The sequence below is a fragment of the Schistocerca americana genome, chromosome 2 (genome assembly GCF_021461395.2).
Source record: "Schistocerca americana isolate TAMUIC-IGC-003095 chromosome 2, iqSchAmer2.1, whole genome shotgun sequence".
NCBI classification, from domain to species: domain Eukaryota; kingdom Metazoa; phylum Arthropoda; class Insecta; order Orthoptera; family Acrididae; genus Schistocerca; species Schistocerca americana.
The window spans coordinates 490,921,540-490,942,693 of NC_060120.1; the positions used below are offsets into that span (position 1 = coordinate 490,921,540).

Here is a 21,154-nt window from a genome sequence, read left to right on the forward strand (position 1 = left end):
ACCCTGAAAAAAAGAAAACAATGCAGCTTGTAAAGGTCAGATTAGATTAGATTAGATTAGATTAATACTAGTTCCATGGATCACGAATACGATATTTCGTAATGATGTGGAACGAGTCAAATTTTCCAATACATGACATAATTAGGTTAATTTAACAACATACTTAAGTTAATATAACAACTTTATTTTTTTGTGTTTTTTATTTTATTTTTTTATTTTTTTTATTTTTTTAATATTTTTTTTTCTTAATTTATATCTAAAAATTCCTCTATGGAGTAGAAGGAGTTGTCATTCAGACATTCTTTTAATTTCTTCTTAAATACTTGTTGGTTATCTGTCAGACTTTTGATACTATTTGGTAAGTGACCAAAGACTTTAGTGCCAGTATAATTCACCCCTTTCTGTGCCAAAGTTAGATTTAATCTTGAATAGTGAAGATCGTCCTTTCTCCTAGTATTGTAGTTATGCACACTGCTATTACTTTTGAATTGGGTTTGGTTGTTAATAACAAATTTCATAAGAGAGTATATATACTGAGAAGCTACTGTGAATATCCCTAGATCCTTAAATAAATGTCTGCAGGATGATCTTGGGTGGACTCCAGCTATTATTCTGATTACACGCTTCTGTGCAATAAATACTTTATTCCTCAGTGATGAATTACCCCAAAATATGATGCCATATGAAAGCAATGAGTGAAAATAGGCGTAGTAAGCTAATTTACTAAGATGTTTATCACCAAAATTTGCAATGACCCTTATTGCATAAGTAGCTGAACTCAAACGTTTCAGCAGATCATCAATGTGTTTCTTCCAATTTAATCTCTCATCAATGGACATACCTAAAAATTTGGAATATTCTACCTTAGCTATATGCTTCTGATTAAGGTCTATATTTATTAGTGGCGTCATACCATTCACTGTACGGAACTGTATGTACTGTGTCTTATCAAAATTCAGTGAGAGTCCGTTTACAAGGAACCACTTAGTAATTTTCTGAAAGACAGTATTGACAATTTCATCAGTTAATTCTTGTTTCTCAGGTGTGATTACTATACTTGTATCATCAGCAAAGAGAACTAACTTTGCCTCTTCATGAATATAGAATGGCAAGTCATTAATATATAATAAGAACAACAAAGGACCCAAGACTGACCCTTGTGGAACCCCATTCTTGATAGTTCCCCAGTTTGAGGAATGTGCTGATCTTTGCATGTTACGAGAACTACTTATTTCAACTTTCTGCACTCTTCCAGTGAGGTACAAATTAAACCATTTGTGCACTGTCCCACTCATGCCACAATACTTGAGCTTGTCTAGCAGAATTTCATGATTTACACAATCAAAAGCCTTTGAGAGATCACAAAAAATCCCAATGGGAGGTGTTCGGTTATTCAGATCATTCGAAATTTGACTGGTGAAAGCATATATGGCATTTTCTGTTGAAAAACCTTTCTGGAAACCAAACTGACATTTTGTTAGTACTTCATTTTTACAGATATGTGAAGCTACTCTTGAATACATTACTTTCTCAAAAATTTTGGATAAAGCTGTTAGAAGGGAGATTGGACGGTAATTGTTGACATCAGATCTATCCCCCTTTTTATGCAAAGGTATAACAATAGCATATTTCAGTCTATCAGGAAAAATGCCGTATTCCAGAGAGCTATTACACAGGTGGATGAGAATCTTACTTATCTGTTGAGAACAAGCTTTCAGTATTTTGCTGGAAATGGCATCAATTCCATGTGAGTTTTTGCTTTTAAGCAAGTTTATTATTTTCCTAATTTCAGAGGGAGAAGTGGGTGAGATTTCAATTGTATCAAATTGCATTGGTATGGCCTCTTCCATTAACAGCCTAGCATCTTCTAATGAACACCTGGATCCTACTATATCCACAACATTTAGAAAATGATTATTAAAAATATTTTCAACTTCTGACTTTTTGTTTGTAAAGTTTTCATTCAATTTGATGGTAATACTGTTTTCCTCTGCTCTTGGTTGACCTGTTTCTCTTTTAATAATATTCCAAATTGTTTTAATTTTATTATCAGAGTTGCTGATTTCAGACATGATACACATACTCCTGGATTTTTTAATAACTTTTCTTAATATAACACAGTAGTTTTTATAATTTTTGATAGTTTCTGGGTCACTACTCTTTCTTGCTGTCAGATACATTTCCCTTTTCCGGTTACAAGATATTTTTATACCCTTAGTAAGCCATGGTTTGTTACAAGGTTTCTTACGAGTATATTTAACTATTTTCTTGGGGAAGCAGTTTTCAAATGCATTTACAAAAATGTCATGAAATAAATTATATTTTAAATTGGCATCAGGTTCACGGTACACCTCATCCCAGTCACAGTCACAGTACACTTACTCTCTGAACATGTCTCGTATGTTTGGAATATTCAACTCAGCTACCTATGTTTGTGATGTTTGTATTTGCATTCCATTATTGATTTCAGAGTTATATAATTCTGTCCTAAGATGTCCATATGGCTGTCCAAATGAAATGAATACAGAGTTCATAGAGAATTTCAAATACCATATACAGTGTGCACCACACCTACTATGCAAGCCAACTTTAGTATCAGATGATTAGAGGACCCTGGCAACAGTTATGCTGAAGTTGAGATACATACACTTGTCAGATATGATATCAGTAATGAGAACCTGTATTTACTGTTTGAAAGAAGATTGTTTTTCAAAGTTGCTAGTTAGCAGAAATTTCAAGACTCATGAAATGTCAGCCTAATATTTGTCTGTTACACAAGTGTGTGTGTCTTGACAGTTGTTGTTACTGTGTTTTTCACTCTCCTGCTTATAAAGTTGGCTTGCCAAGTGTGTCTTTATTTCTATGCTATTTGAGTTGCTCTATGTATTAGATGGTCGAGTGAGTTGGACAACCTTATGAATATATAGAATGGAATTACATAATTCCAAAATTGATAACATAATGTAATTATAGGAATGCAGCATTATTATTGCATCATGATGGTGGTTAAGAACCGTAGGTTTGAGTTTAAAATCTTTTTGACATTGAGTACTTACGCAGTTGGATAAGAATGGGGAAATGAGGTCACTGTTGGTGTGGCCCAAATATGGAACCATTCTGACATTCACTTGAAGTGCTTTAGGGGAAAATCTAAATTAAGATATTGGACAGAGATTTGAACACTCTTTAAGAATACAAGTTCATTGTCATAACCACAGTGCCTTCTGCCAAGTCAAATCTTTACTAGTTACAAGAGTGTTGATGCAAAATTTGGAGAATAGGCTATACCTGTAATTTCTTTCAGTGCACCTCACTATGCACATTCTTAGTTGGAATTCTTCCCAAGCTTTTGATATATTGAAATTATTTTAATAGTCTTCATATTTCTTGTATCTGCTGCATAGAACAAATTGTACAACCTTTTAATTAATTAATTTGCTTTACTGCAATTGCATTGCCCATGTCTTGAAATAAGACAAAAGCATTTAATGCAGTCTTCTTCTTCTACAAAGATTGTTTCTGTCCCTGGCATGGAACAGGCCAATAATGGTTTGTAATCAGCATAAAAAATTCTAACAGTTGTTAGTTTTTGTTGTGCTCTCCAGTCCAAAGACTAGTTTGACGCCACTTCTCACACTAATCTGTCCTGTGCAGCCGTCTTCATCTCTGAATAACTACTGCAGCCTACATCCTTTTTAAACCTTTGTACTGTATTCGTCTCTTGGTCTCCCTCTCAGTCCCCACATGCACACACTTCCCTCCAATACTGAAGTGGTGATCCTCGATGCGTCAGAATGCGTCCTGTTGACCTATCTCTTTTAGACAACTTGTGCCACAAATTTATTCACTGCAATTCTATTCAGTCCCTGCTCATACTTCCTCGTGGGTTACGTGATCTACCCAACTAGTCTTCAGCCTTCTTCTGTAGCACCATATTTCAAAAGCTTCTATTCTCTTCTTTATTGTACACATTTTACTTCCATACAAGGCTACGCTTTTGAAAAACACCTTCAAAAAATACTTCCTAACATACATATCTGTATTTGATCTAAAAAGGTTTCTCTTCTTCACAAATCTTTTTCTTGCCATTGCCAGTCTACATTTTATATCCTCTCTGCTTTGGCTGTCATCAGTTATTTTGCTGCCAACGTAGCAAAATGTATCTACTACCTTCAGTGTCTCATTTCCTAATCAAATTTGTTAGTGGGGAATGTTATTATAGATAAGTAATTTAGCTCCTGTAGTTGGCTGTTGATTTGAAAATTTTTGTTGCAGACAATTCATGTGAATCAGCAGAAATTCATACTGCTTTGCTATCCTGCTTATTGTGCCACTTCTTGGTTGGTATTCGTCTAGCTGAGCATACAGTAATAAATTCTGTTCGTAAACGCTTTTGCGAAGCTCTGGAGGAGATGGCTGATGTGTTGGGACAGTTTGGCTCAGCTGTTGTTCAAATCCAACATGTAAGTCTTTTATATGGTTTTAATGTTATTATGTTTTTTTAATCATATTAATGTTGGTAACTATACCTTGAATATGTGGTTTCCCAAGGCACAGTCTTAGGTCTGGTCTGCTGTAAGTCTCAATTTTAAAAAGACAACATATTCTGTTCTGCATATCTAGATGTACTACCATAGTGATAAATGTAACACATGATGAGCAAATAATAGATAGGATTGGAGCATCAAATTTTTAGATGTCCATTTTGATGATAATTTAGCCTGTAAAAAACACACGTTAGAACTCTTAAAAAACTTGGTTCAGACACATGTGCTCTTAGAATTGTTGTAAACCTTGGGGAAAGAAAAATAAGTAAGTTGACATATTCTGAATATTTTCACACGGTAATGTCATATGGAATAATAGTCTGGGGTAACCTGTCCTTAAGGAAGAAGGTCTTCGTTGTTCAAAAACTTGCTGTAAGAATATAATGTGGTGCTCATCCATGATAATTTTCTAGATATCTTTTTAAAGAGTTGGTCATTCTCACTACTGCTTCACAATATATTTATCCCCTCATGAAGTTTGTTGTAAATGATGTATTGCAGCTTCTTACGTGTTCCACCTCCAATCCTATAATTACTAATTGAAATTAATTATTTCAGTTCTATCTCTGCCTATTTTTCAGGACATGTACGTCATCCTTTGTAACAGCACAACGAGCAAACAAGGTGAAAGTTCAAACATGTTGATTGATCAAAATAATTGATACTTAGTTGGTAAAATTGTTTCTCATATTTCACGTGTAGGGGTCTTCTTTTTGCTTTCGTGTAGAATAGTGACAAAATGATATATAAAAACAAAGATGAGGTGACTTACCGAACGAAAGCGCTGGCAGGTCGATAGACACACAAACAAACACAAACATACACACAAAATTCAAGCTTTCGCAACACACTGTTGCCTCATCAGGAAAGAGGGAAGGAGAGGGGAAGACGAAAGGAAGTGGGTTTTAAGGGAGAGGGTAAGGAGTCATTCCAATCCCGGGAGCGGAAAGACTTACCTTTGGGGGAAAAAAGGACAGGTATACACTTGCACACACGCGCATATCCATCCACACATACAGACACAAGCAGACATATTTAAAGACCCAAAAATGTGTGGATTTGCAGGAGTTCACAGATTTGATCTTGTTTTATCCATTCTAGTCAATGCACTAGACATGTTTCAGTTTTCAGTTTGTTGATATATTTTTGAAATCTTTTCACAAATTATAAATAACACTATTGCATTGTGGTTCACAAATATAAAAAGATACTTTTGAAAATTGTTATTTAGACATAATAGGCAACACTCGCTTAACTTTGACCACATGCAGCCATACACCAATTCTCTCCACAAACTACTCCCCAGCAACCAACTCAGTTTACCCAGTTATAGTCCATAGATTGTTAAATAGAAAGATAACAACACATTGGACAAAGATTATTAAATTTCTCCATGTCTGCATACCTCTCTGACTTTTACATTCATCAAAATAATCAAGACTGGTTTTTTATAAGAAATATTTACAAAGTTTATGACAATTAAAAAAGGGTATTGCAAAATGTGTTATTAAACATCTTGTATTGGAAATTACACTAGATGTATAGAACATGACATAGTCAGACCAGTTTCATTAAAACCCACAAATCAAAATGTGAGTATGAGAATAACAGGTTGATGAAAACATAAAGAGAACAGTTCTGAATTCAGGTTTATGCTTTATACAGTGCAAATTAGTATGTAACAATATTGTCGCAGAAGGAGGTGAGTAGCACCATGGTGTAGTGGTTATGATACTTAAGTGTTGCATGGAGGCTCGTGAGTTCAAAACTCACCTGGACTGTACAATTTTAATTTCTATATTTGGTTTGAGTACATTCTAGAAGTATCCACAAATGTCAAGAATCATTGTACTGGAATGTTCTGTAGCTGTATATATATACTGTACATGTTCTGGCTGGAGGCAGTTTGCTCCGCACTCTTGTATGTGCAGATGCTGAATAAACCTTCATTAAGTGAAGTTAGTGTTCATCATTCCTCTAATTACATCTTCTTCTATGTGACATTATTGTGGTGGAGATGCTGGTATTGGAACTTGTGATAGCGCACATTATCGACGACACAGTGACCCCCATCAGGCCACGACAGAGCCACCATTTACTTGGCAAGAAACCCGAGTTCAAGCCATATTGCAGTCTACGGGAGACAGAAAAAGAAGAAGGTGTTACGATGATAGAAACTGTGTGCCACCACATGAGACATCCTTCCGGGTTCTCTGGTGTTGATGGCCAAGATCCAAACAAGTGGCCAAAGGTATATGAGCATATAGCCAAATTTAACAAATAGGATGACACCATGTGTTTGGCTAACGTATTTTTCTATTTGAAGGTCACTGTCAAGCAATGGTATGAGAACAATGAAGAGAAGTTCACAAGCTGGGAAGTATTCCAGGTGAAACTGTGCAATTATTTCGGCGACACACAACGACAGAAGTGCAAGGCTGAAGATAAATTAAAGTGCAGGCCACTGCATCCAGGAGAAACTACAGCATCCTACATTCAAGACGTCTTGGAGCTGTGTAAAATAGTGGATCCTAGAATGAAGGAGGAGGATAAGGTTGCACATCTCATGTTGCTGAGGACATGTATCAAGCCCTACTCCTGAAGAAGGTTTCGACAGCAGACGACTTCATAAAATGGTGCCAGTATATCGAGACAATGCATCAAAAAAGAATTACACACAAGAAGTTTGAACGGCTTCCAAACGTCGTATTGATGTCAGGAAGCAACTGATTTCACAAGTGTTCTTCATCATATAGAGAGAGAGGAAGTTCAAAGGCACTTGAATTGCATGGTGAACAAAAAACCAAGACCAAGACACTTCAAGAGGTCATAAGGGAGGAAGTGGAACAGACATTGAACCCAGTGTCTCTTACTTCATTTCCCTTTAAATGGTGAAAAAGTTGAGACCCAGGTGGAGTTAATGTTCCTACAATGCTGCCTGAGGAACCTGTTTGGGCACCAAGGAAGACTGACATCCGAAGGACGCATTATAACCAACCAGAATGTTTCCACTGTGGATGACCGGGACTTGTGGTGCGTTATTGTTGAGAAAGGCGGCGGATATTTGATGACGCAAATGCCCAAAGACAGCAGACCGATCTTAGCCGACGCCAACTCCGGGACGACGAAGATGAACAAGAAGATGTGGGTGCGGGATGATGTAGGTCACTATCGTCGCAAGCTAGCCACTGGAGAGGACACTCTCCAACACACTGTTCAAGGTCTCCATAGCTGTTTAGAAGCTCTGGCCGATCACCTAGCTGCTGCAACCTGGAAAACTAAAGAGTGCGACCTTCCTTGGAGTTGAGGCTGCCGAAGAGAAAAATCCTCCGCCGTCGATCACCACAAAAATGATAGGAAACTACATCGATATCCTCATGGATTTTGGAGCATCATATTCAGTCATTTTGGAGAAGTACCGTCGCCAGGTGCAGAAAACTGTATTCGTCGACAACAAAACATCTCTGCTGAAGGTGGCTAATGGGAAATATGTAAAACCTACAGGAAGATGTACCGTTCATGTGGGTATAAGTGGCAATACACAGTCCTTAGAATTCATCATCTTACAAGAGTGTAGTTGTGACGTCATTCTCGGATGGGACTTTCTGAAAGCTTCTCAGACAATTATAGAATGTGGTCGCTCAAAGATTCTGCTAAATGAGATGAGATACTGTGGACAGGAAGATGCACATCTGAGTGTGTGGAGACTGTGTGCTGGATGAAGTGATCATTCCTGCATTCAGTACTAGAAAGGTAACTGTCACGTGTCATGCCTTGCATCAACCAGTGGATCTTGTAGTGGAATGTAAGAGAAGCATACCACTGAAGAATAACTTGGTCATCCCAGCGTCTGTCGTCTCATTTAAGAATGGATTCAGTGAATTATGGATAGTTATCTGTCGCTGAGAACCGCAGATCCTTCCAAGACGGGCATAGCAAGTGCTGAGCAGGTCATTGAAGAACAGCTGAGCTTCATATAAACCTCCCACACCGAGTCTGTGGGCGAAATTAGTGCTACCACTATGAGACAAGATCTTCTAGCTCGACTATCACCAGTTCTCACTAAGGAACAACAGAAGAAGCTACTTGCCATTCTTCCAAGAGTTCGCTGAATTATCCAATCCACAGGTGAAGCACAAATTAGACAAATCGATGGTGAAGCACTGGATTAGCACTGGAGACCATCAACCTATAAGTCAGAGAGCATACTGTGTGTCATCAACAGAACATTGAATAATTCGTGACGGGGTAGAGAAAATGAATACAGGAAGCTTAATAAGATAACTAAAAAGGATGTTAACCCTCTTCCACAAATTGACGATACACTATATTGTCTGAAGGGGGCTAAGTTTTTCTCAACCATGGACATGTGTTCGGTACTGGCAAATTGAAGTAGATGAGGCTGATCGTGAGAAAACTGCATTCATCACCCCTGACAGCCTGTATGAGTTTAAGGTAATGCCGTTTGGTTTGTGTAACGCACCAGCAACTTTTGAACAGATGATTGATAATCTTTTACTTCATCTGAAGTGGACTATGTGTCTTTGTTATTTAGGTGACATTATAGTGTTCTCAGAGACATTTGATGAACATATAAAAAGACTGAGGGCCGTTCTAAAGTGTCTCCAACAAGGTGGGCTGAAACTTAGTCCAAGAAAGTCTATCTTTGGAGCAAAAGAAATCAAAATATTTTGACACCTTGTCAAACGAAGATGTGCGGCAAGACCCAGAAAAGGTGAGATCTATAATGGAATTTGCTATTCCTAAAAGTATTAAAGATGTGAGAAGCTTCCTCGGTTTATGTCCTTATTACTGTTGTTTTGTCAAAGTCTTTTGTATCAAAGCCAGGCCACTCCAAGAGTTGTTAAAAGTCAATGCTAAATTTATCTGGGGTGGCGCTCAACAAGATTCTTTCAATGTGTTGCAAAAAGCTCTGACAACTGACCCTGTACTTGGTCTGTATGATGAGAGAGCACCTACAGAACTACACACAGATGCCAGTGGTTATGGGATCGGTGCTTTTCTGGTGCAAATTTTGGATGGAAAAGAGAAGGTTATATCCTAAGCTTCTAGGACACTTACAAAAGCCGAGAAAGACTACTCGACTACAGAAATTGTATGTCTTGCTGTTATCTGGGCCATGTGCAAATTTCGACAGTGTGTCTACGGAAGGCCATTCACAGTTGTTACAGACCATCATTCACGTTGTTGGCTGACTGTTCTTAAGGATCCAACTGGACGTCTCATCAGGTGGGCACTACGTCTTCAAGAGTATGACATTACCATAGTGTACAAGATGCCGACTGTCTCTCCAGAAACCCTGTGCAAGACCATCAAGACTTTGATGAAGATTGTGACTGTCTCACTGCACTCCAGGATCGCTCTGCTGAGCAGAAGAGGGATGCCAAGATATCTCAATATGGTTGCCTTAAATCACTCAGAGGACGTGAAAGGACAATTTAAGGTAGTTAATGGAATACTTTGCAAGAAAAACTTTGGTCTGTTTGCAAAGAAGTGGCTACCATTGATTCCTAAACATATGTGCTTAGATGTTCTACAGAAATTCCATGACACACCTGAGGCTGGACATTTAGGATTTATTAAGACCTATGATAGAATCTGCAAGAGATTTTTCTGGCCAAGTTTATTTAGGAGTGTGTGTCACTATGTGTTGCACTGTAGAGAGTTCCAGAGGAGAATGGCAGTTCCTCAGAAACCACGTGGCCGGTTCATACCTATTCCACCAGCCGAAATGCCTTTCCAGCATGTTGGGATTGACCTACTTGGACGATTTCCAACATGTGCTACTGGCACCAGGTGTATTATTGTTTGCGCTGATTATCTGACACGCTATGCCATTACAAAAGCCATGAAAACAGCTGAAGCATCCGAGGTAGCCAAATTCATCATGGAAGACATTGTATTAAAACACGGTGCCCTTGGGTCATTAATTATGGTTCGAGGGAAAGTTTTTCAATCAAATCTTGTGACAGAGATAAACCATCAGTGCAACATTTCTCATCACGACAACTGCCTACCATCTGCAAACTAACGGGCTTACTGAATGCCTTATTAAGACCTCGACCAACATGCTATCAGTGTTCGTCAGTGTTGAATGGAGCAACTGGGATGAGGTGCTACCTTTCATAATGTTCGCTTACAACACCCCCAAACAAGACACCACAGGATTTACGCCATTTTACCGGGCACATGGGTGTGAGGCGACTACAACGATGGACACTTTGTTTCCGTTACATCCTGATGACATGGACGACTACATCGGCCAGGTGTTAACCAGCGCTGAGGAAGCTCAGCAGTTAGCTCGACTCCACATGACGCAGGCTCAAGAAAATGATCGGCGAAAGTATGACACGAGCCACTGCCCTGTTGCCTACCAGCCTGGTGTCCTCTTCTGGATCTTCACTTCTGTTCGGAAGGTTGGTCTCTCTGAGAAGCTCCTCAGGCACTACTTTGGACCTTATAAGGTTGTAAGACAGTTGTCTGATGTTACTTATGAAGTTGAAGATTTCAACTCTGACGCAAGACAACGAAAGATCAGAGATGTGGTCCACGTCCTTCGAAGGAACCCTTACAAGGATCCTGCCACCCAAGGTAAATACGAAGCTCCAGCGACAGGCAACAAGTGGAAAGGTGATGAAGAGCGCAGCAGCAAAAGAAGTTCTGAGAAGATCACTGCCAGGGTGAGCATCAGTCATGGGGAGTTGGAGTATGCAGGACCGATGACTCGTTCCCGGACTAGGAGGAGATAACACTGAAATGCTGTTCTCTTAAGGAGGGAGCAATGTCGTAGAAGAAGCTGAGTAGCACCGTGGTGTAGTGGTTATGATACTAAAATATTGCATGGAGGGTCGTGAGTTCAAAACTCACCTGGACCGTACAATTTTAATTTCTATATTTGGTTAGAGTACATTCTAGAAGTATCCATAAATGCCAAGAACCATTGTACTGGAATGTTCTGTAACCGTATATATACTGTATGTGTTCTGGCTGGAGGCAGTTCGCTCCACGCTCTTGAATGTGCAAGTGCTGAATAAATCTTTGTTAAGTGAAGTTAGTGTTCATCATTCATCTAATTACATCTTCGTCTACTTGACAACATTATGAAAAGGGAAGTTGCCACCATATAGTGAAGATGCTGAGTCGCAAATAGGCACAACAAAAAGACTGTCACAAATAAGCTTTTGGCCAACAAGGCCTTCATCAAAAATAGGCGACGAACACCACACACACACACACACACACACACACACACACACACACACACACACACACACACACAGCCGCGCACTCGCAAACACGACTCACTCACAAGACTGCAGTCTCTGGCAACTGAAGCCACACTGGAAACAGCAGCAGCAATGTATGAAGGGCGTGATGACTGGGTGGGGGTAAAGAGGAAGCTGGGGCGGGGAGGGGGAGGGATAGTAGGGTAGGGGTGGGGGACAGTGAAACGCTGCTTGGGAGCACACAGGGATGAGGTGGAGAGTGGGTAGGATAGCTATGTGCAGTTGGGAGATTAGACGGAGAGCAGGGGAGAGGTGGGGGGGGGGGGGTAGCGGAAAAGGAGAGAAGTAAAAAGACTGAGTGCGATGGTGGAATGAAGGCTGTGTAATGCTAGAATGGAACAGGGCAGGGGATGGATGGGCGAGAACAGTGACTAACGAAGGTTGAGGCCAGGAGGCTTATGGGAACATACGAGAAATCCCATCTACCCATTTCAGAAAAGCTGTTGTTGGTAGGAAGGATCCAGATGGTGCAGGCTGTGAAGCAGTCATTGAAATGAAGAATGTTGTGATGGGCAGCGTGCTCAGCAACGGTTTGTCGGTGGTCATCAATACGGACAGACAGCTTGTTGGTTATCATGCCCACATAGAATGCAGCACAGAGTTTGCAGTTTAGCTTGTAGATCACATGACTGGTTTTACAGGAAGCCCTGCCATTGATGGGATAGGTGATGTTTGCGACCTGACTGGAGCAAGTGGTGGGGACAAATCTTGCTTATAGATCTATTACAGGGATATGAGCCATGTGGTAAGCAGTTGGGAGCAGGGATTGTGTAGGGATGGACGAGTATATTGTGTGGGTTTGGTGGATGGTGGAATACCACTGTGAGAGGGGTGGGAAAGATAGTAGACAGGACATTTCTTATTTCAGGGCACAACGGAACCCTGGCGGAGAATGTAATTCCGTTGCTCCAGTCCTGCATGGTACTGAGTTGTGAGGGGAATGCTCCTCTGTGGCTGGATGGTGAGACTTTGGGAGGTGGTGGGAGACTGGAAATATAAGCCACAGGAGATTTGTTTTTGTACAAGGTTGGGAGGATAATTATAATCTGTGAAGGCTTCAGTGAGACCTCGGTATATTTCAAGAGCGACCGCTCTGCAGGTGCGATGACCACGGGTGGCTAGGCTGTATGGAAAGTACTTCTTGGTATGGAATGGTTGGCAGCTGTCGAAGTGGTGGTATTGCTGGTGGTTAGTAGGTTTCCGTATCAAATCTACTTTCTTTCAAGCCTCAATTTGATCCTGAGATCAAATCAAGGCTTGAAATAAATTATATGTTCTTAAATTTGCGTAAAAGCCCATCAGTGTTTCTCTGCATAAAAATTTGTTTAACTGGCTGGAGTCCAACACCAATCTCACACTTACATCTCTCTTCATAACTACAACAAGTGGTTATTGTAAGGACTGGTACTTCTTTCAGTAACATCACGTACTTCCATTTTGTGCAATTCTTTCTTTACTGCTGATCTTCTGGCAGTTGGTACACTATAAGGTCTTGTAAAAAATGACTTGTGAGGTTTCAGTTGTAAAGTATGCTGGTTACATTTTACTTGTCCTGACACATTATTAATAAAGACATCACTGTACTCCCAAAGTAAAGATCATAATTCCTGTTTCTGATGTTCGCTGAGCCCACCAGCTTCTCCTACTTTAATGTTAACACAGCCTTCAAACTCTGCCTCATCTGTGTCAATACCAGAATGTCATAGTTCACACCTCCAACTTCTTTCAAAAACTGAATACCATTAACTTTACTATTACTGTTGCTGTTGAAATTTGACTTGAGAAAATTGGTTACAACACAGCTTGCATGTGGTCTTGGAATACAGAACTTCTGTCCTCCCCAATCAAAACCTACTTATCCTATCCAATTTATCCCCAGTATAAAATCCTCTGAAAGTCCTTGAGTAAAATCTACTCCTTCAAGTAATCAGAGTCTGATTCTTCACTGTTTTACTATGTTTACCTGTAGCACCTCTGATTTTAACTAAGGCCTCAGAAACTCATGACACCTGGCTCCTTATGTTGACAAGGCACCTGCCTTCCTATAATCCTATCTTTAATGTTAATGAAGGAATTACAAACTTCACCATAATCACTGTGTTTAACATTTTTGGATAACAAATCATCTTCAATGTCTTTGGAGCTGTCATCTATGGTTTGTATCTTACTTGTATTGGTCTTATCTGGATTACAAAGTTTCATCACACTAACAGAATAATCATTACTAGTACTATCCACACCTAGAATGTCACTTATCCAAGAAATTTCACTCCACTGGCATTGATCTTCACTCATGTACTTACCTTTTAGTTATTTACAGATATCCTACGCAATTTCTAAAATTTTCATCATTCTGAAATGCCTCACTATGTAACCACAAGTCATAAAAGAATACTTCATCAGTAATAATCTCAGCCAAAAATTTATCATTACTCTCACTACTGTTAGCTGAAGTACCTTCACCTTTGGAATATAAACTTGTTACTGGAAATTAAACTCAGGACTCAGTAGCTTTACCACTATCATTACAATTACTTCTTTTCTCAACTATACCTTTGGATATTTCTACACACTATCATGAATATCAGTTTCCTCCTTATCATCATATATCTCATCTTCTTCCTTAAAACATAAAAAATATTTCTCATCTGTACTTTTCCCCATAGGATCATCGTCATCACCTACACACGTACTAATACAAAAATCACTACAAAAATAATTACCTTTCAGATCATTTTTAAACATAGGATCATTTTCGTATCCAGATTTGTTGTTGTTTTTGTTGTTGTGGTCTTCAGTCCAGAGTCTGGTTTGATGCAGCTCTCCATGCTACTCTATCCTGTGCAAGCTTCTTCATCTCCCAGTACCTACTGCAACCTACATCCTTCTGAATCTGCTTAGTGTGATCTACCCATCTAATCTTCAACATTCTTCTGTAGCACCACATTTCAAAAGCTTCTATTCTCTTCTTGTCCAAACTATTTATCGTACATGTTTCACTTCCATACATGGCTACACTCCATACAAATGCTTTCAGAAATGACTTCCTGACGCTTAAATCTATACTCGATGTTAACAAATTTCTCCTCTTCAGAAATGCTTTCCTTGCCATTGCCAGTCTACATTTTATATACTCTCTACTTCGACCATCATCAGTTATTTTGCTCCCCAAATAGCAAAACTCCTTTACTACTTTAAGTGTCTCATTTCCTAATCTAGTTCCCTCATCATCACCCGACTTAATTCGACTACATTCCATTATCCTCATTTTGCTTTTGTCGATGTTCATCTTATAGCCTCCTTTCAAGATGCTGTCCACTCCGTTCAACTGCTCTTCCAAGTCCTTTGCTGACTCTGACAGAATTACAATGTCATCGGCGAACCTCAAAGTTTTTATTTCTTCTCTGTGGATTTAAATACCTACTCCGATTTTTTCTTTTGTTTCCTTTACTGCTTGCTCAATATACAGATTGAATAACATCGGGGAGAGGCTACAACCCTGTCTCACTCCCTTCCCAACCACTGCTTCCCTTTCATGCCCCTTGACTCTTTATAACTGCCATCTGGTTTCTGTACAAATTGAAAATAGCCTTTTGCTCCCTGTATTTTATCCCTGCCACCTTCAGAATTTGAAAGAGAGTATTCCAGTCAACATTGTCAAAAGCTTTCTCTAAGTTTACAAATGCTAGAAACGTAGGTTTGCCTTTCCTTAGTCTATCTTCTAAGATAAGTCGTTGGGTCAGTATTGCCTCACGTGTCCCAGTATTTCTACAGAATCCAAACTGATCTTCCCCGAGGTCGGTTTCTACCAGTTTTTCCATTCGTCTGTAAAGAATTCACGTTAGTATTTTGCAGCCGTGACTTTTAAACTAATAGTTTGATAATTTTCACATCTGTCAACACCTGCTTTCTTTGGGATTGGAATTATTATATTCTTCTTGAAGTCTGTGGGTATTTCGCCTGTCTCATATATCTTGCTCACCAGATCGTAGAGTTTTGTCAGGACTGGCTCTCCCAAGGCTGTCAGTAGTTCTAATGGAATGTTGTCTACTCCCGGGCATTGTTTCGACTCAGGTCTTTCAGTGTTCTGTCAAACTCTTCACGCAGTATCATATCTCCCATTTCATCTTCATCTACAGTCTCTTCCATTTCCATAATATTGTCCTCAAGTACATCGCCCTTATATAGACCCTCTGTATACTCCTTCCACTTTTCTGGTTTCTCTTCTGTTCTTAGAACTGGGTTTCCAGCTGAACTCTTGACATTCATGCAAGTGGTTCTCTTTTCTCTAAAGGTCTCTTTAATTTTCCTGTAGGCAGTATCTATCTTACGCCTAGTGATATGCGCCTCAACATCCTTACATTTATCCTCTAGCCATCCCTGCTTAGCCATTTTGCACTTCCTGTCGATCTCATTTTTGAGACGTTCGTATTCCTTTTTGCTTGCTTCATTTACTGTATTTTTACATTTTCTCCTTTCATCCATTAAATTCAATATTTCTTCTGTTACCCAAGGATTTCTACTAGCCCTCGTCTTTTTACTTACTTGATCCTCTGCTGCCTTCATTACTTCATCCCTCAAAGCTACCCATTCTTCTTCTACTGTATTTCTTTCCCCCATTCCTGTCAATTGTTCCCTTACGCTCTCCCGGAAACTCTGTACAACCTCTAGTTTAGTCAGTTTATCCAGGTCCCATCTCCTTAAATTCCCACCTTTTTGCTGTTTCTTCAGTTTTAATCTACAGTTCATAACCAATAGGTTGTGGTCAGAGTCCACATCTGACCCTGGAAATGTCTTACAATTTCAAACCTGGTTTCTAAATCTCTGTCTTACCGTTATATAATCTGTCTGATACCTTCGAGTATCTCCACGCTTCTTCCATGTATACAACCGTCTTTTATGATTCTTGAACCAAATGTTAGATATGATTAAGTTGTGCTCTGTGCAAAATTCTACCAGGCGGCTTCCTCTTCATTTCTTACCCCCAATCCATATTCACCTACTATGTTTCCTTCTCTCCCTTTTCCTACTGTCGAATTCCAGTCACCCATGACTATTAAATTTTCATCTCCCTTCACTTTCTGAATAATTTGTTTTATCTCATCATATATTTCTTCAATTTCTTCGTCATCTGCAGAGCTAGTTGGCATATAAACTTGTTCTACTGTAGTAGGTGTGGGCTTCATGTCTATTCAGATTCATGAGAGTCATTTTCACATAACACACTGTGTGCTTCTGACTTACCTGGTTATTCCACAATTTGACTAATTCCAAAATCATTACATACTTCAGTTACCTGTTCCGATAAGGTATTGAAGGTATTGTTTTCTGCCCATTCATAAAAGTTTACTAAATTCGTTTCTACTTCATGTTCAATGTCGTCATATGTGTTGTCAGTTTTGTCTTTTTGTTTTGGTGTGTGGGTTAGTGTAATGGTGCGTGCAAGCAATGACGTCAAAAGATTGTGAATGCAGCATTCAGTTCCATTGACAGCATTGCAATGCATGCATTGAAACTCATGCTTAGCATGTTGAACAGTTGTTATGAGTTAAGTTATTGTTATAAAGTGTAAACTGTGTGACAATACAGTACTAAATATTCATTTCTGAACATATCGGAGTACTCAAATTAAGATCCTTCACCATCTTTATAATTTTGGATACTGAGGACACCCTTTGATGCCCTGTGTTGTTATTCTTTGCTCACAAAGTAGTATGTAGCACAATCATAACACCAGAACTAAAAACAATCTCAAAAAGATTTCAGGGGATAATGTTATTTAAGAAATGTAGTTGAGTTTCAAAAATTAAAGGACTTTCTACCTCATTGTAGAGTTTCTTCATAGGGATCTGAAAAGTAATGTGGATTTCAGTTAGCAGTATTTATTGTACAATGGTTTTAATTATAATTTTATCAATGTTAAGTTTATATTATAAATTCCACATTATTGACTTGCACCTTAGTAAAAGCTACTTCTTTGACTTCTTTCCTCATCAAGGAGACTACAATTTCTGTGGAATAAGTGTCATGGGACATAACATAATGATTCCAAACTGACTGCTTTTGTGCCCTTTTTTCAGAGACCCAGGTTAGTGGTGTCATATTTGAAAACATGCCATTGTTGGGGACAGCTGCATATTTTATTGTTATATTATTGTGAGGATACATACACTCCAGAGATTTCTGTTCCCCATGTTGAAGATTTGACTGCAACTAATTTGACACCATTGCATCGCTATTTGTCACCGGACATCTGGGCACTCCTTACACAAAGAGTAATCAACTTTGGAGAACAACCTTGCAAGGACATATTGGTGAGATACTTTATACTTTCTTTTTACATTCATAATGGGACTGGTAATCAGTACTTTGCTAAATTTTTGATGAAATTATGAAAATATAGAGTGAGTCCCCATGGTATTGTGCATATTACTTTGGAATGGAATGTTAAGTAACCTGCAGATAGAATTGTGACAAGATGATGTCCTCTCAAAAGAATAAATATGCAACTAAATGTATGTGTGAAGAGAATCGTAAAAAAATAAAATTAATGAAATAAAGATTTTAAAAAATGCATTGAAAAGACAGTTGTAGATGTGGGAACGAATATAAAGTGACACAATCCATAAATTTCTTCATTAAGATAATTAGAGAGTCACTTAGAAACTTATAGGAAATATGGTTGGAGAAAATCAAAGACAAATCAATAATAAGGAAAATACATAAATTTTATTTATGGTCATAAATATCAAATGATTGATACGTTGAGTGTTTGCTACTCTGTTGGATTTTACTTGTTTCACTGCAGATTTATATTGATATTATTGTTTGTTGGCAGTGACACTATCCTCCCAAGCCTTTATGTTGAAATAATTAATGATTACTTTTCTGTGTTGACCGTCGTCTCACTGACAGCCAAATGCAAACTTTACATGTCAAACCAATCAAAACACAGTACTACTTGCAGTTGAAAGGAAACCATTTCTTTACTGCGTAATTTACCATACAAACAATCTGAATTCATGTGTGCTGGGAGAAGTATTATTTTTCTTGGCTCATTTGCGAATGTGGTCTCCCAGAACTTTGTGAGTGAGCCTCACTGTGATACCCACCACCCCTAATGGAGTTTTTTGGACATTTCTGTAATACTCCCACAATGAATACACAAACTTGTGATGAATTATGCAGCTCTTCTTTCATCTACATCTACATCTACATCAACATTGACATCTGTACTCTGCAAATCACATTAAGTGCCTGGCAGAGGGTTCATCAAACCACCTTCACAATTCTCTATTATTCCAGTCTTGTATAGTGCACGGAAAAAACAAACACCTATATCTTTCCATGTGAGCTCTGATTTCTCTTATTTTATTATGGCGATTGTTTCTCCCTATGTAGGTCAACAAAATATTTTCGCATTCAGAGGAGAAAGTTAGTGATTGAAATTCCGTGAGAAAATTCCACCGCAACGAAAAATGCGTTTGTTTCAATAATGTCCACACCAAATCATGTATCATTTCAGTGACACTCTCTTCTCTATTTCATGATAATATAAAACGCGCTGCCTCCCTTTGAACTTTTTCGATGTATTCTGTCAATCCTGTCTGCTAAGGGTCCCACACCACACAGCAGTATTTTAAAAGAGGACGGACAAGCATAGTGTAGGCAATCTCTTTAGTAGATCTGTTACATTTTCTAAGTGTCCTGCCAATAAAACGCAGTCTTTGGTTAGCCTTCCCCACAACATTTTCTATATGTTGCTTCCAATTTAGGTTGTTTGTAATTGTTATTCCTAGGTATTTTGTTGAATTTACGGCCTTTAAATTTGACTTATTTATCATGTAACCAAAGTTTAACAGATTCCTTTTAGCACTCATGTGGATGACCTCACACTTTCCGTTATTTAGGGTCAATTGCCAGTTTTCACGCCATACAGATGTCTTTTCTAAATTGTTTTGAAATTTGTTTTGATCTCCTGATGACTTTACTGGTCGATAACCAACAGGATCATCTGCAAACAACCTAAGATGGCTGCTCACATTGCCTCCCAATTCGTTTATATAGATAAGTAACAGCAAAGGGCCTATAACACTACCTTGGGAATTGCCAGAAATCACTTCTGTTTTACTTTGAAGCTTTCCTACCTTTTCTGGTTATATAACTTGGCAACAACTGAAGTTAGATGGACATGAGTCAGGCTTGTGCATTCACTAAAGCTGTTTTTATGTGTCCATTCCATATTAAATTGCTGCACATAGAAACTCCTAGATACCTGCAGCTTGTGCCTGATTCCAGTGACTGACTGCTGATTGCATATACAAATAATACCAGATCTGTTACTTCCTTGTGTGTTGAGTCAGCTGCTAATCTTTTTACCAAATTCTGATCATCTGCAAGTTTCCCTGTCCATTTCATTACAAGTTTTTAACAACTTAGTTATTTATTACTGTAAAGTTTTACATCTGTTAAGTAGTTTACAGTCATCATGTCTAAAGTACATATTGATTCATAGTTCATTTTACAATTGTCCTGTCATAAAGCTCAAATTGATTGAGATAAAAGCGTGTGATGATTATAAAAGACTTGTGCCATTCCATGAAGCCATGAAAAGTGATAATAGTAATAATAATAATAATAATAATAATAATAATAATAATAATAATAATCTTACTGGACAGCATGTGGTGCCTGTGGATTAAATTATTCTAATGTCTTATTCTGTTAAGATACAGGGTCTTTGAAACACTGGAGTCTCTGTTCTGTGCATCTGAGGCCAACTTCTAAGTTTATATACTTTTTATGTATCCTTTCATGTACAGTTACTGGACATGATCTTGTCCTAGTTATTTTTGGGTCACTTTTACATTTTCTTAGCAGGTACTATACCAGAAAATGAGATTTATTTTTAATGTTGTTTTATATATAAACTAAATGTGTTCGCCCTTGTCCAGGAATTCTGGGGTGTGTGTGTGTGTGTGTGTGTGTGTGTGTGTGTGTGTGTGTGTGTGTGTGTGTGTGTGACTAACTCTGTTTGGGCTGTATGTCTAGTCTATGCATATTCATGTAATAATGACTAATTTTGCTATTAGTGTCATTGTATTTTCAAGTTTTTTCATTATGGATCATTTGGTTTTATACATTTCTCGGTTTTGTTCTCTATGTCTGTGCTATCCTCATTTGAAGTACCTTCACTGGATTTCCCTACAGATACTGTGTGTTGTGTTGTCTGTCTGTATATTTGTCTTTGTCTGTATTCTTTGTATAGTGTCCTGGATATGTTACTGAAACAGTATTTAG

General features: G+C 38.4%; 1 protein-coding gene across 2 annotated transcripts in view; it reads left to right on the plus strand.

The window, feature by feature from the left end:
• The window catches only part of LOC124596012, a 137,879-nt gene that overhangs the window by 26,999 nt on the left and 89,726 nt on the right, over positions 1–21,154 (plus strand). For both annotated transcript variants that reach the window (XM_047134967.1, XM_047134966.1), the window contains exons 4-5: positions 4,276–4,463; positions 17,935–18,168. In XM_047134967.1, coding sequence (XP_046990923.1) covers positions 4,276–4,463; positions 17,935–18,168 — 422 coding nt within the window. The remainder of the gene's footprint in view (positions 1–4,275; positions 4,464–17,934; positions 18,169–21,154) is intronic.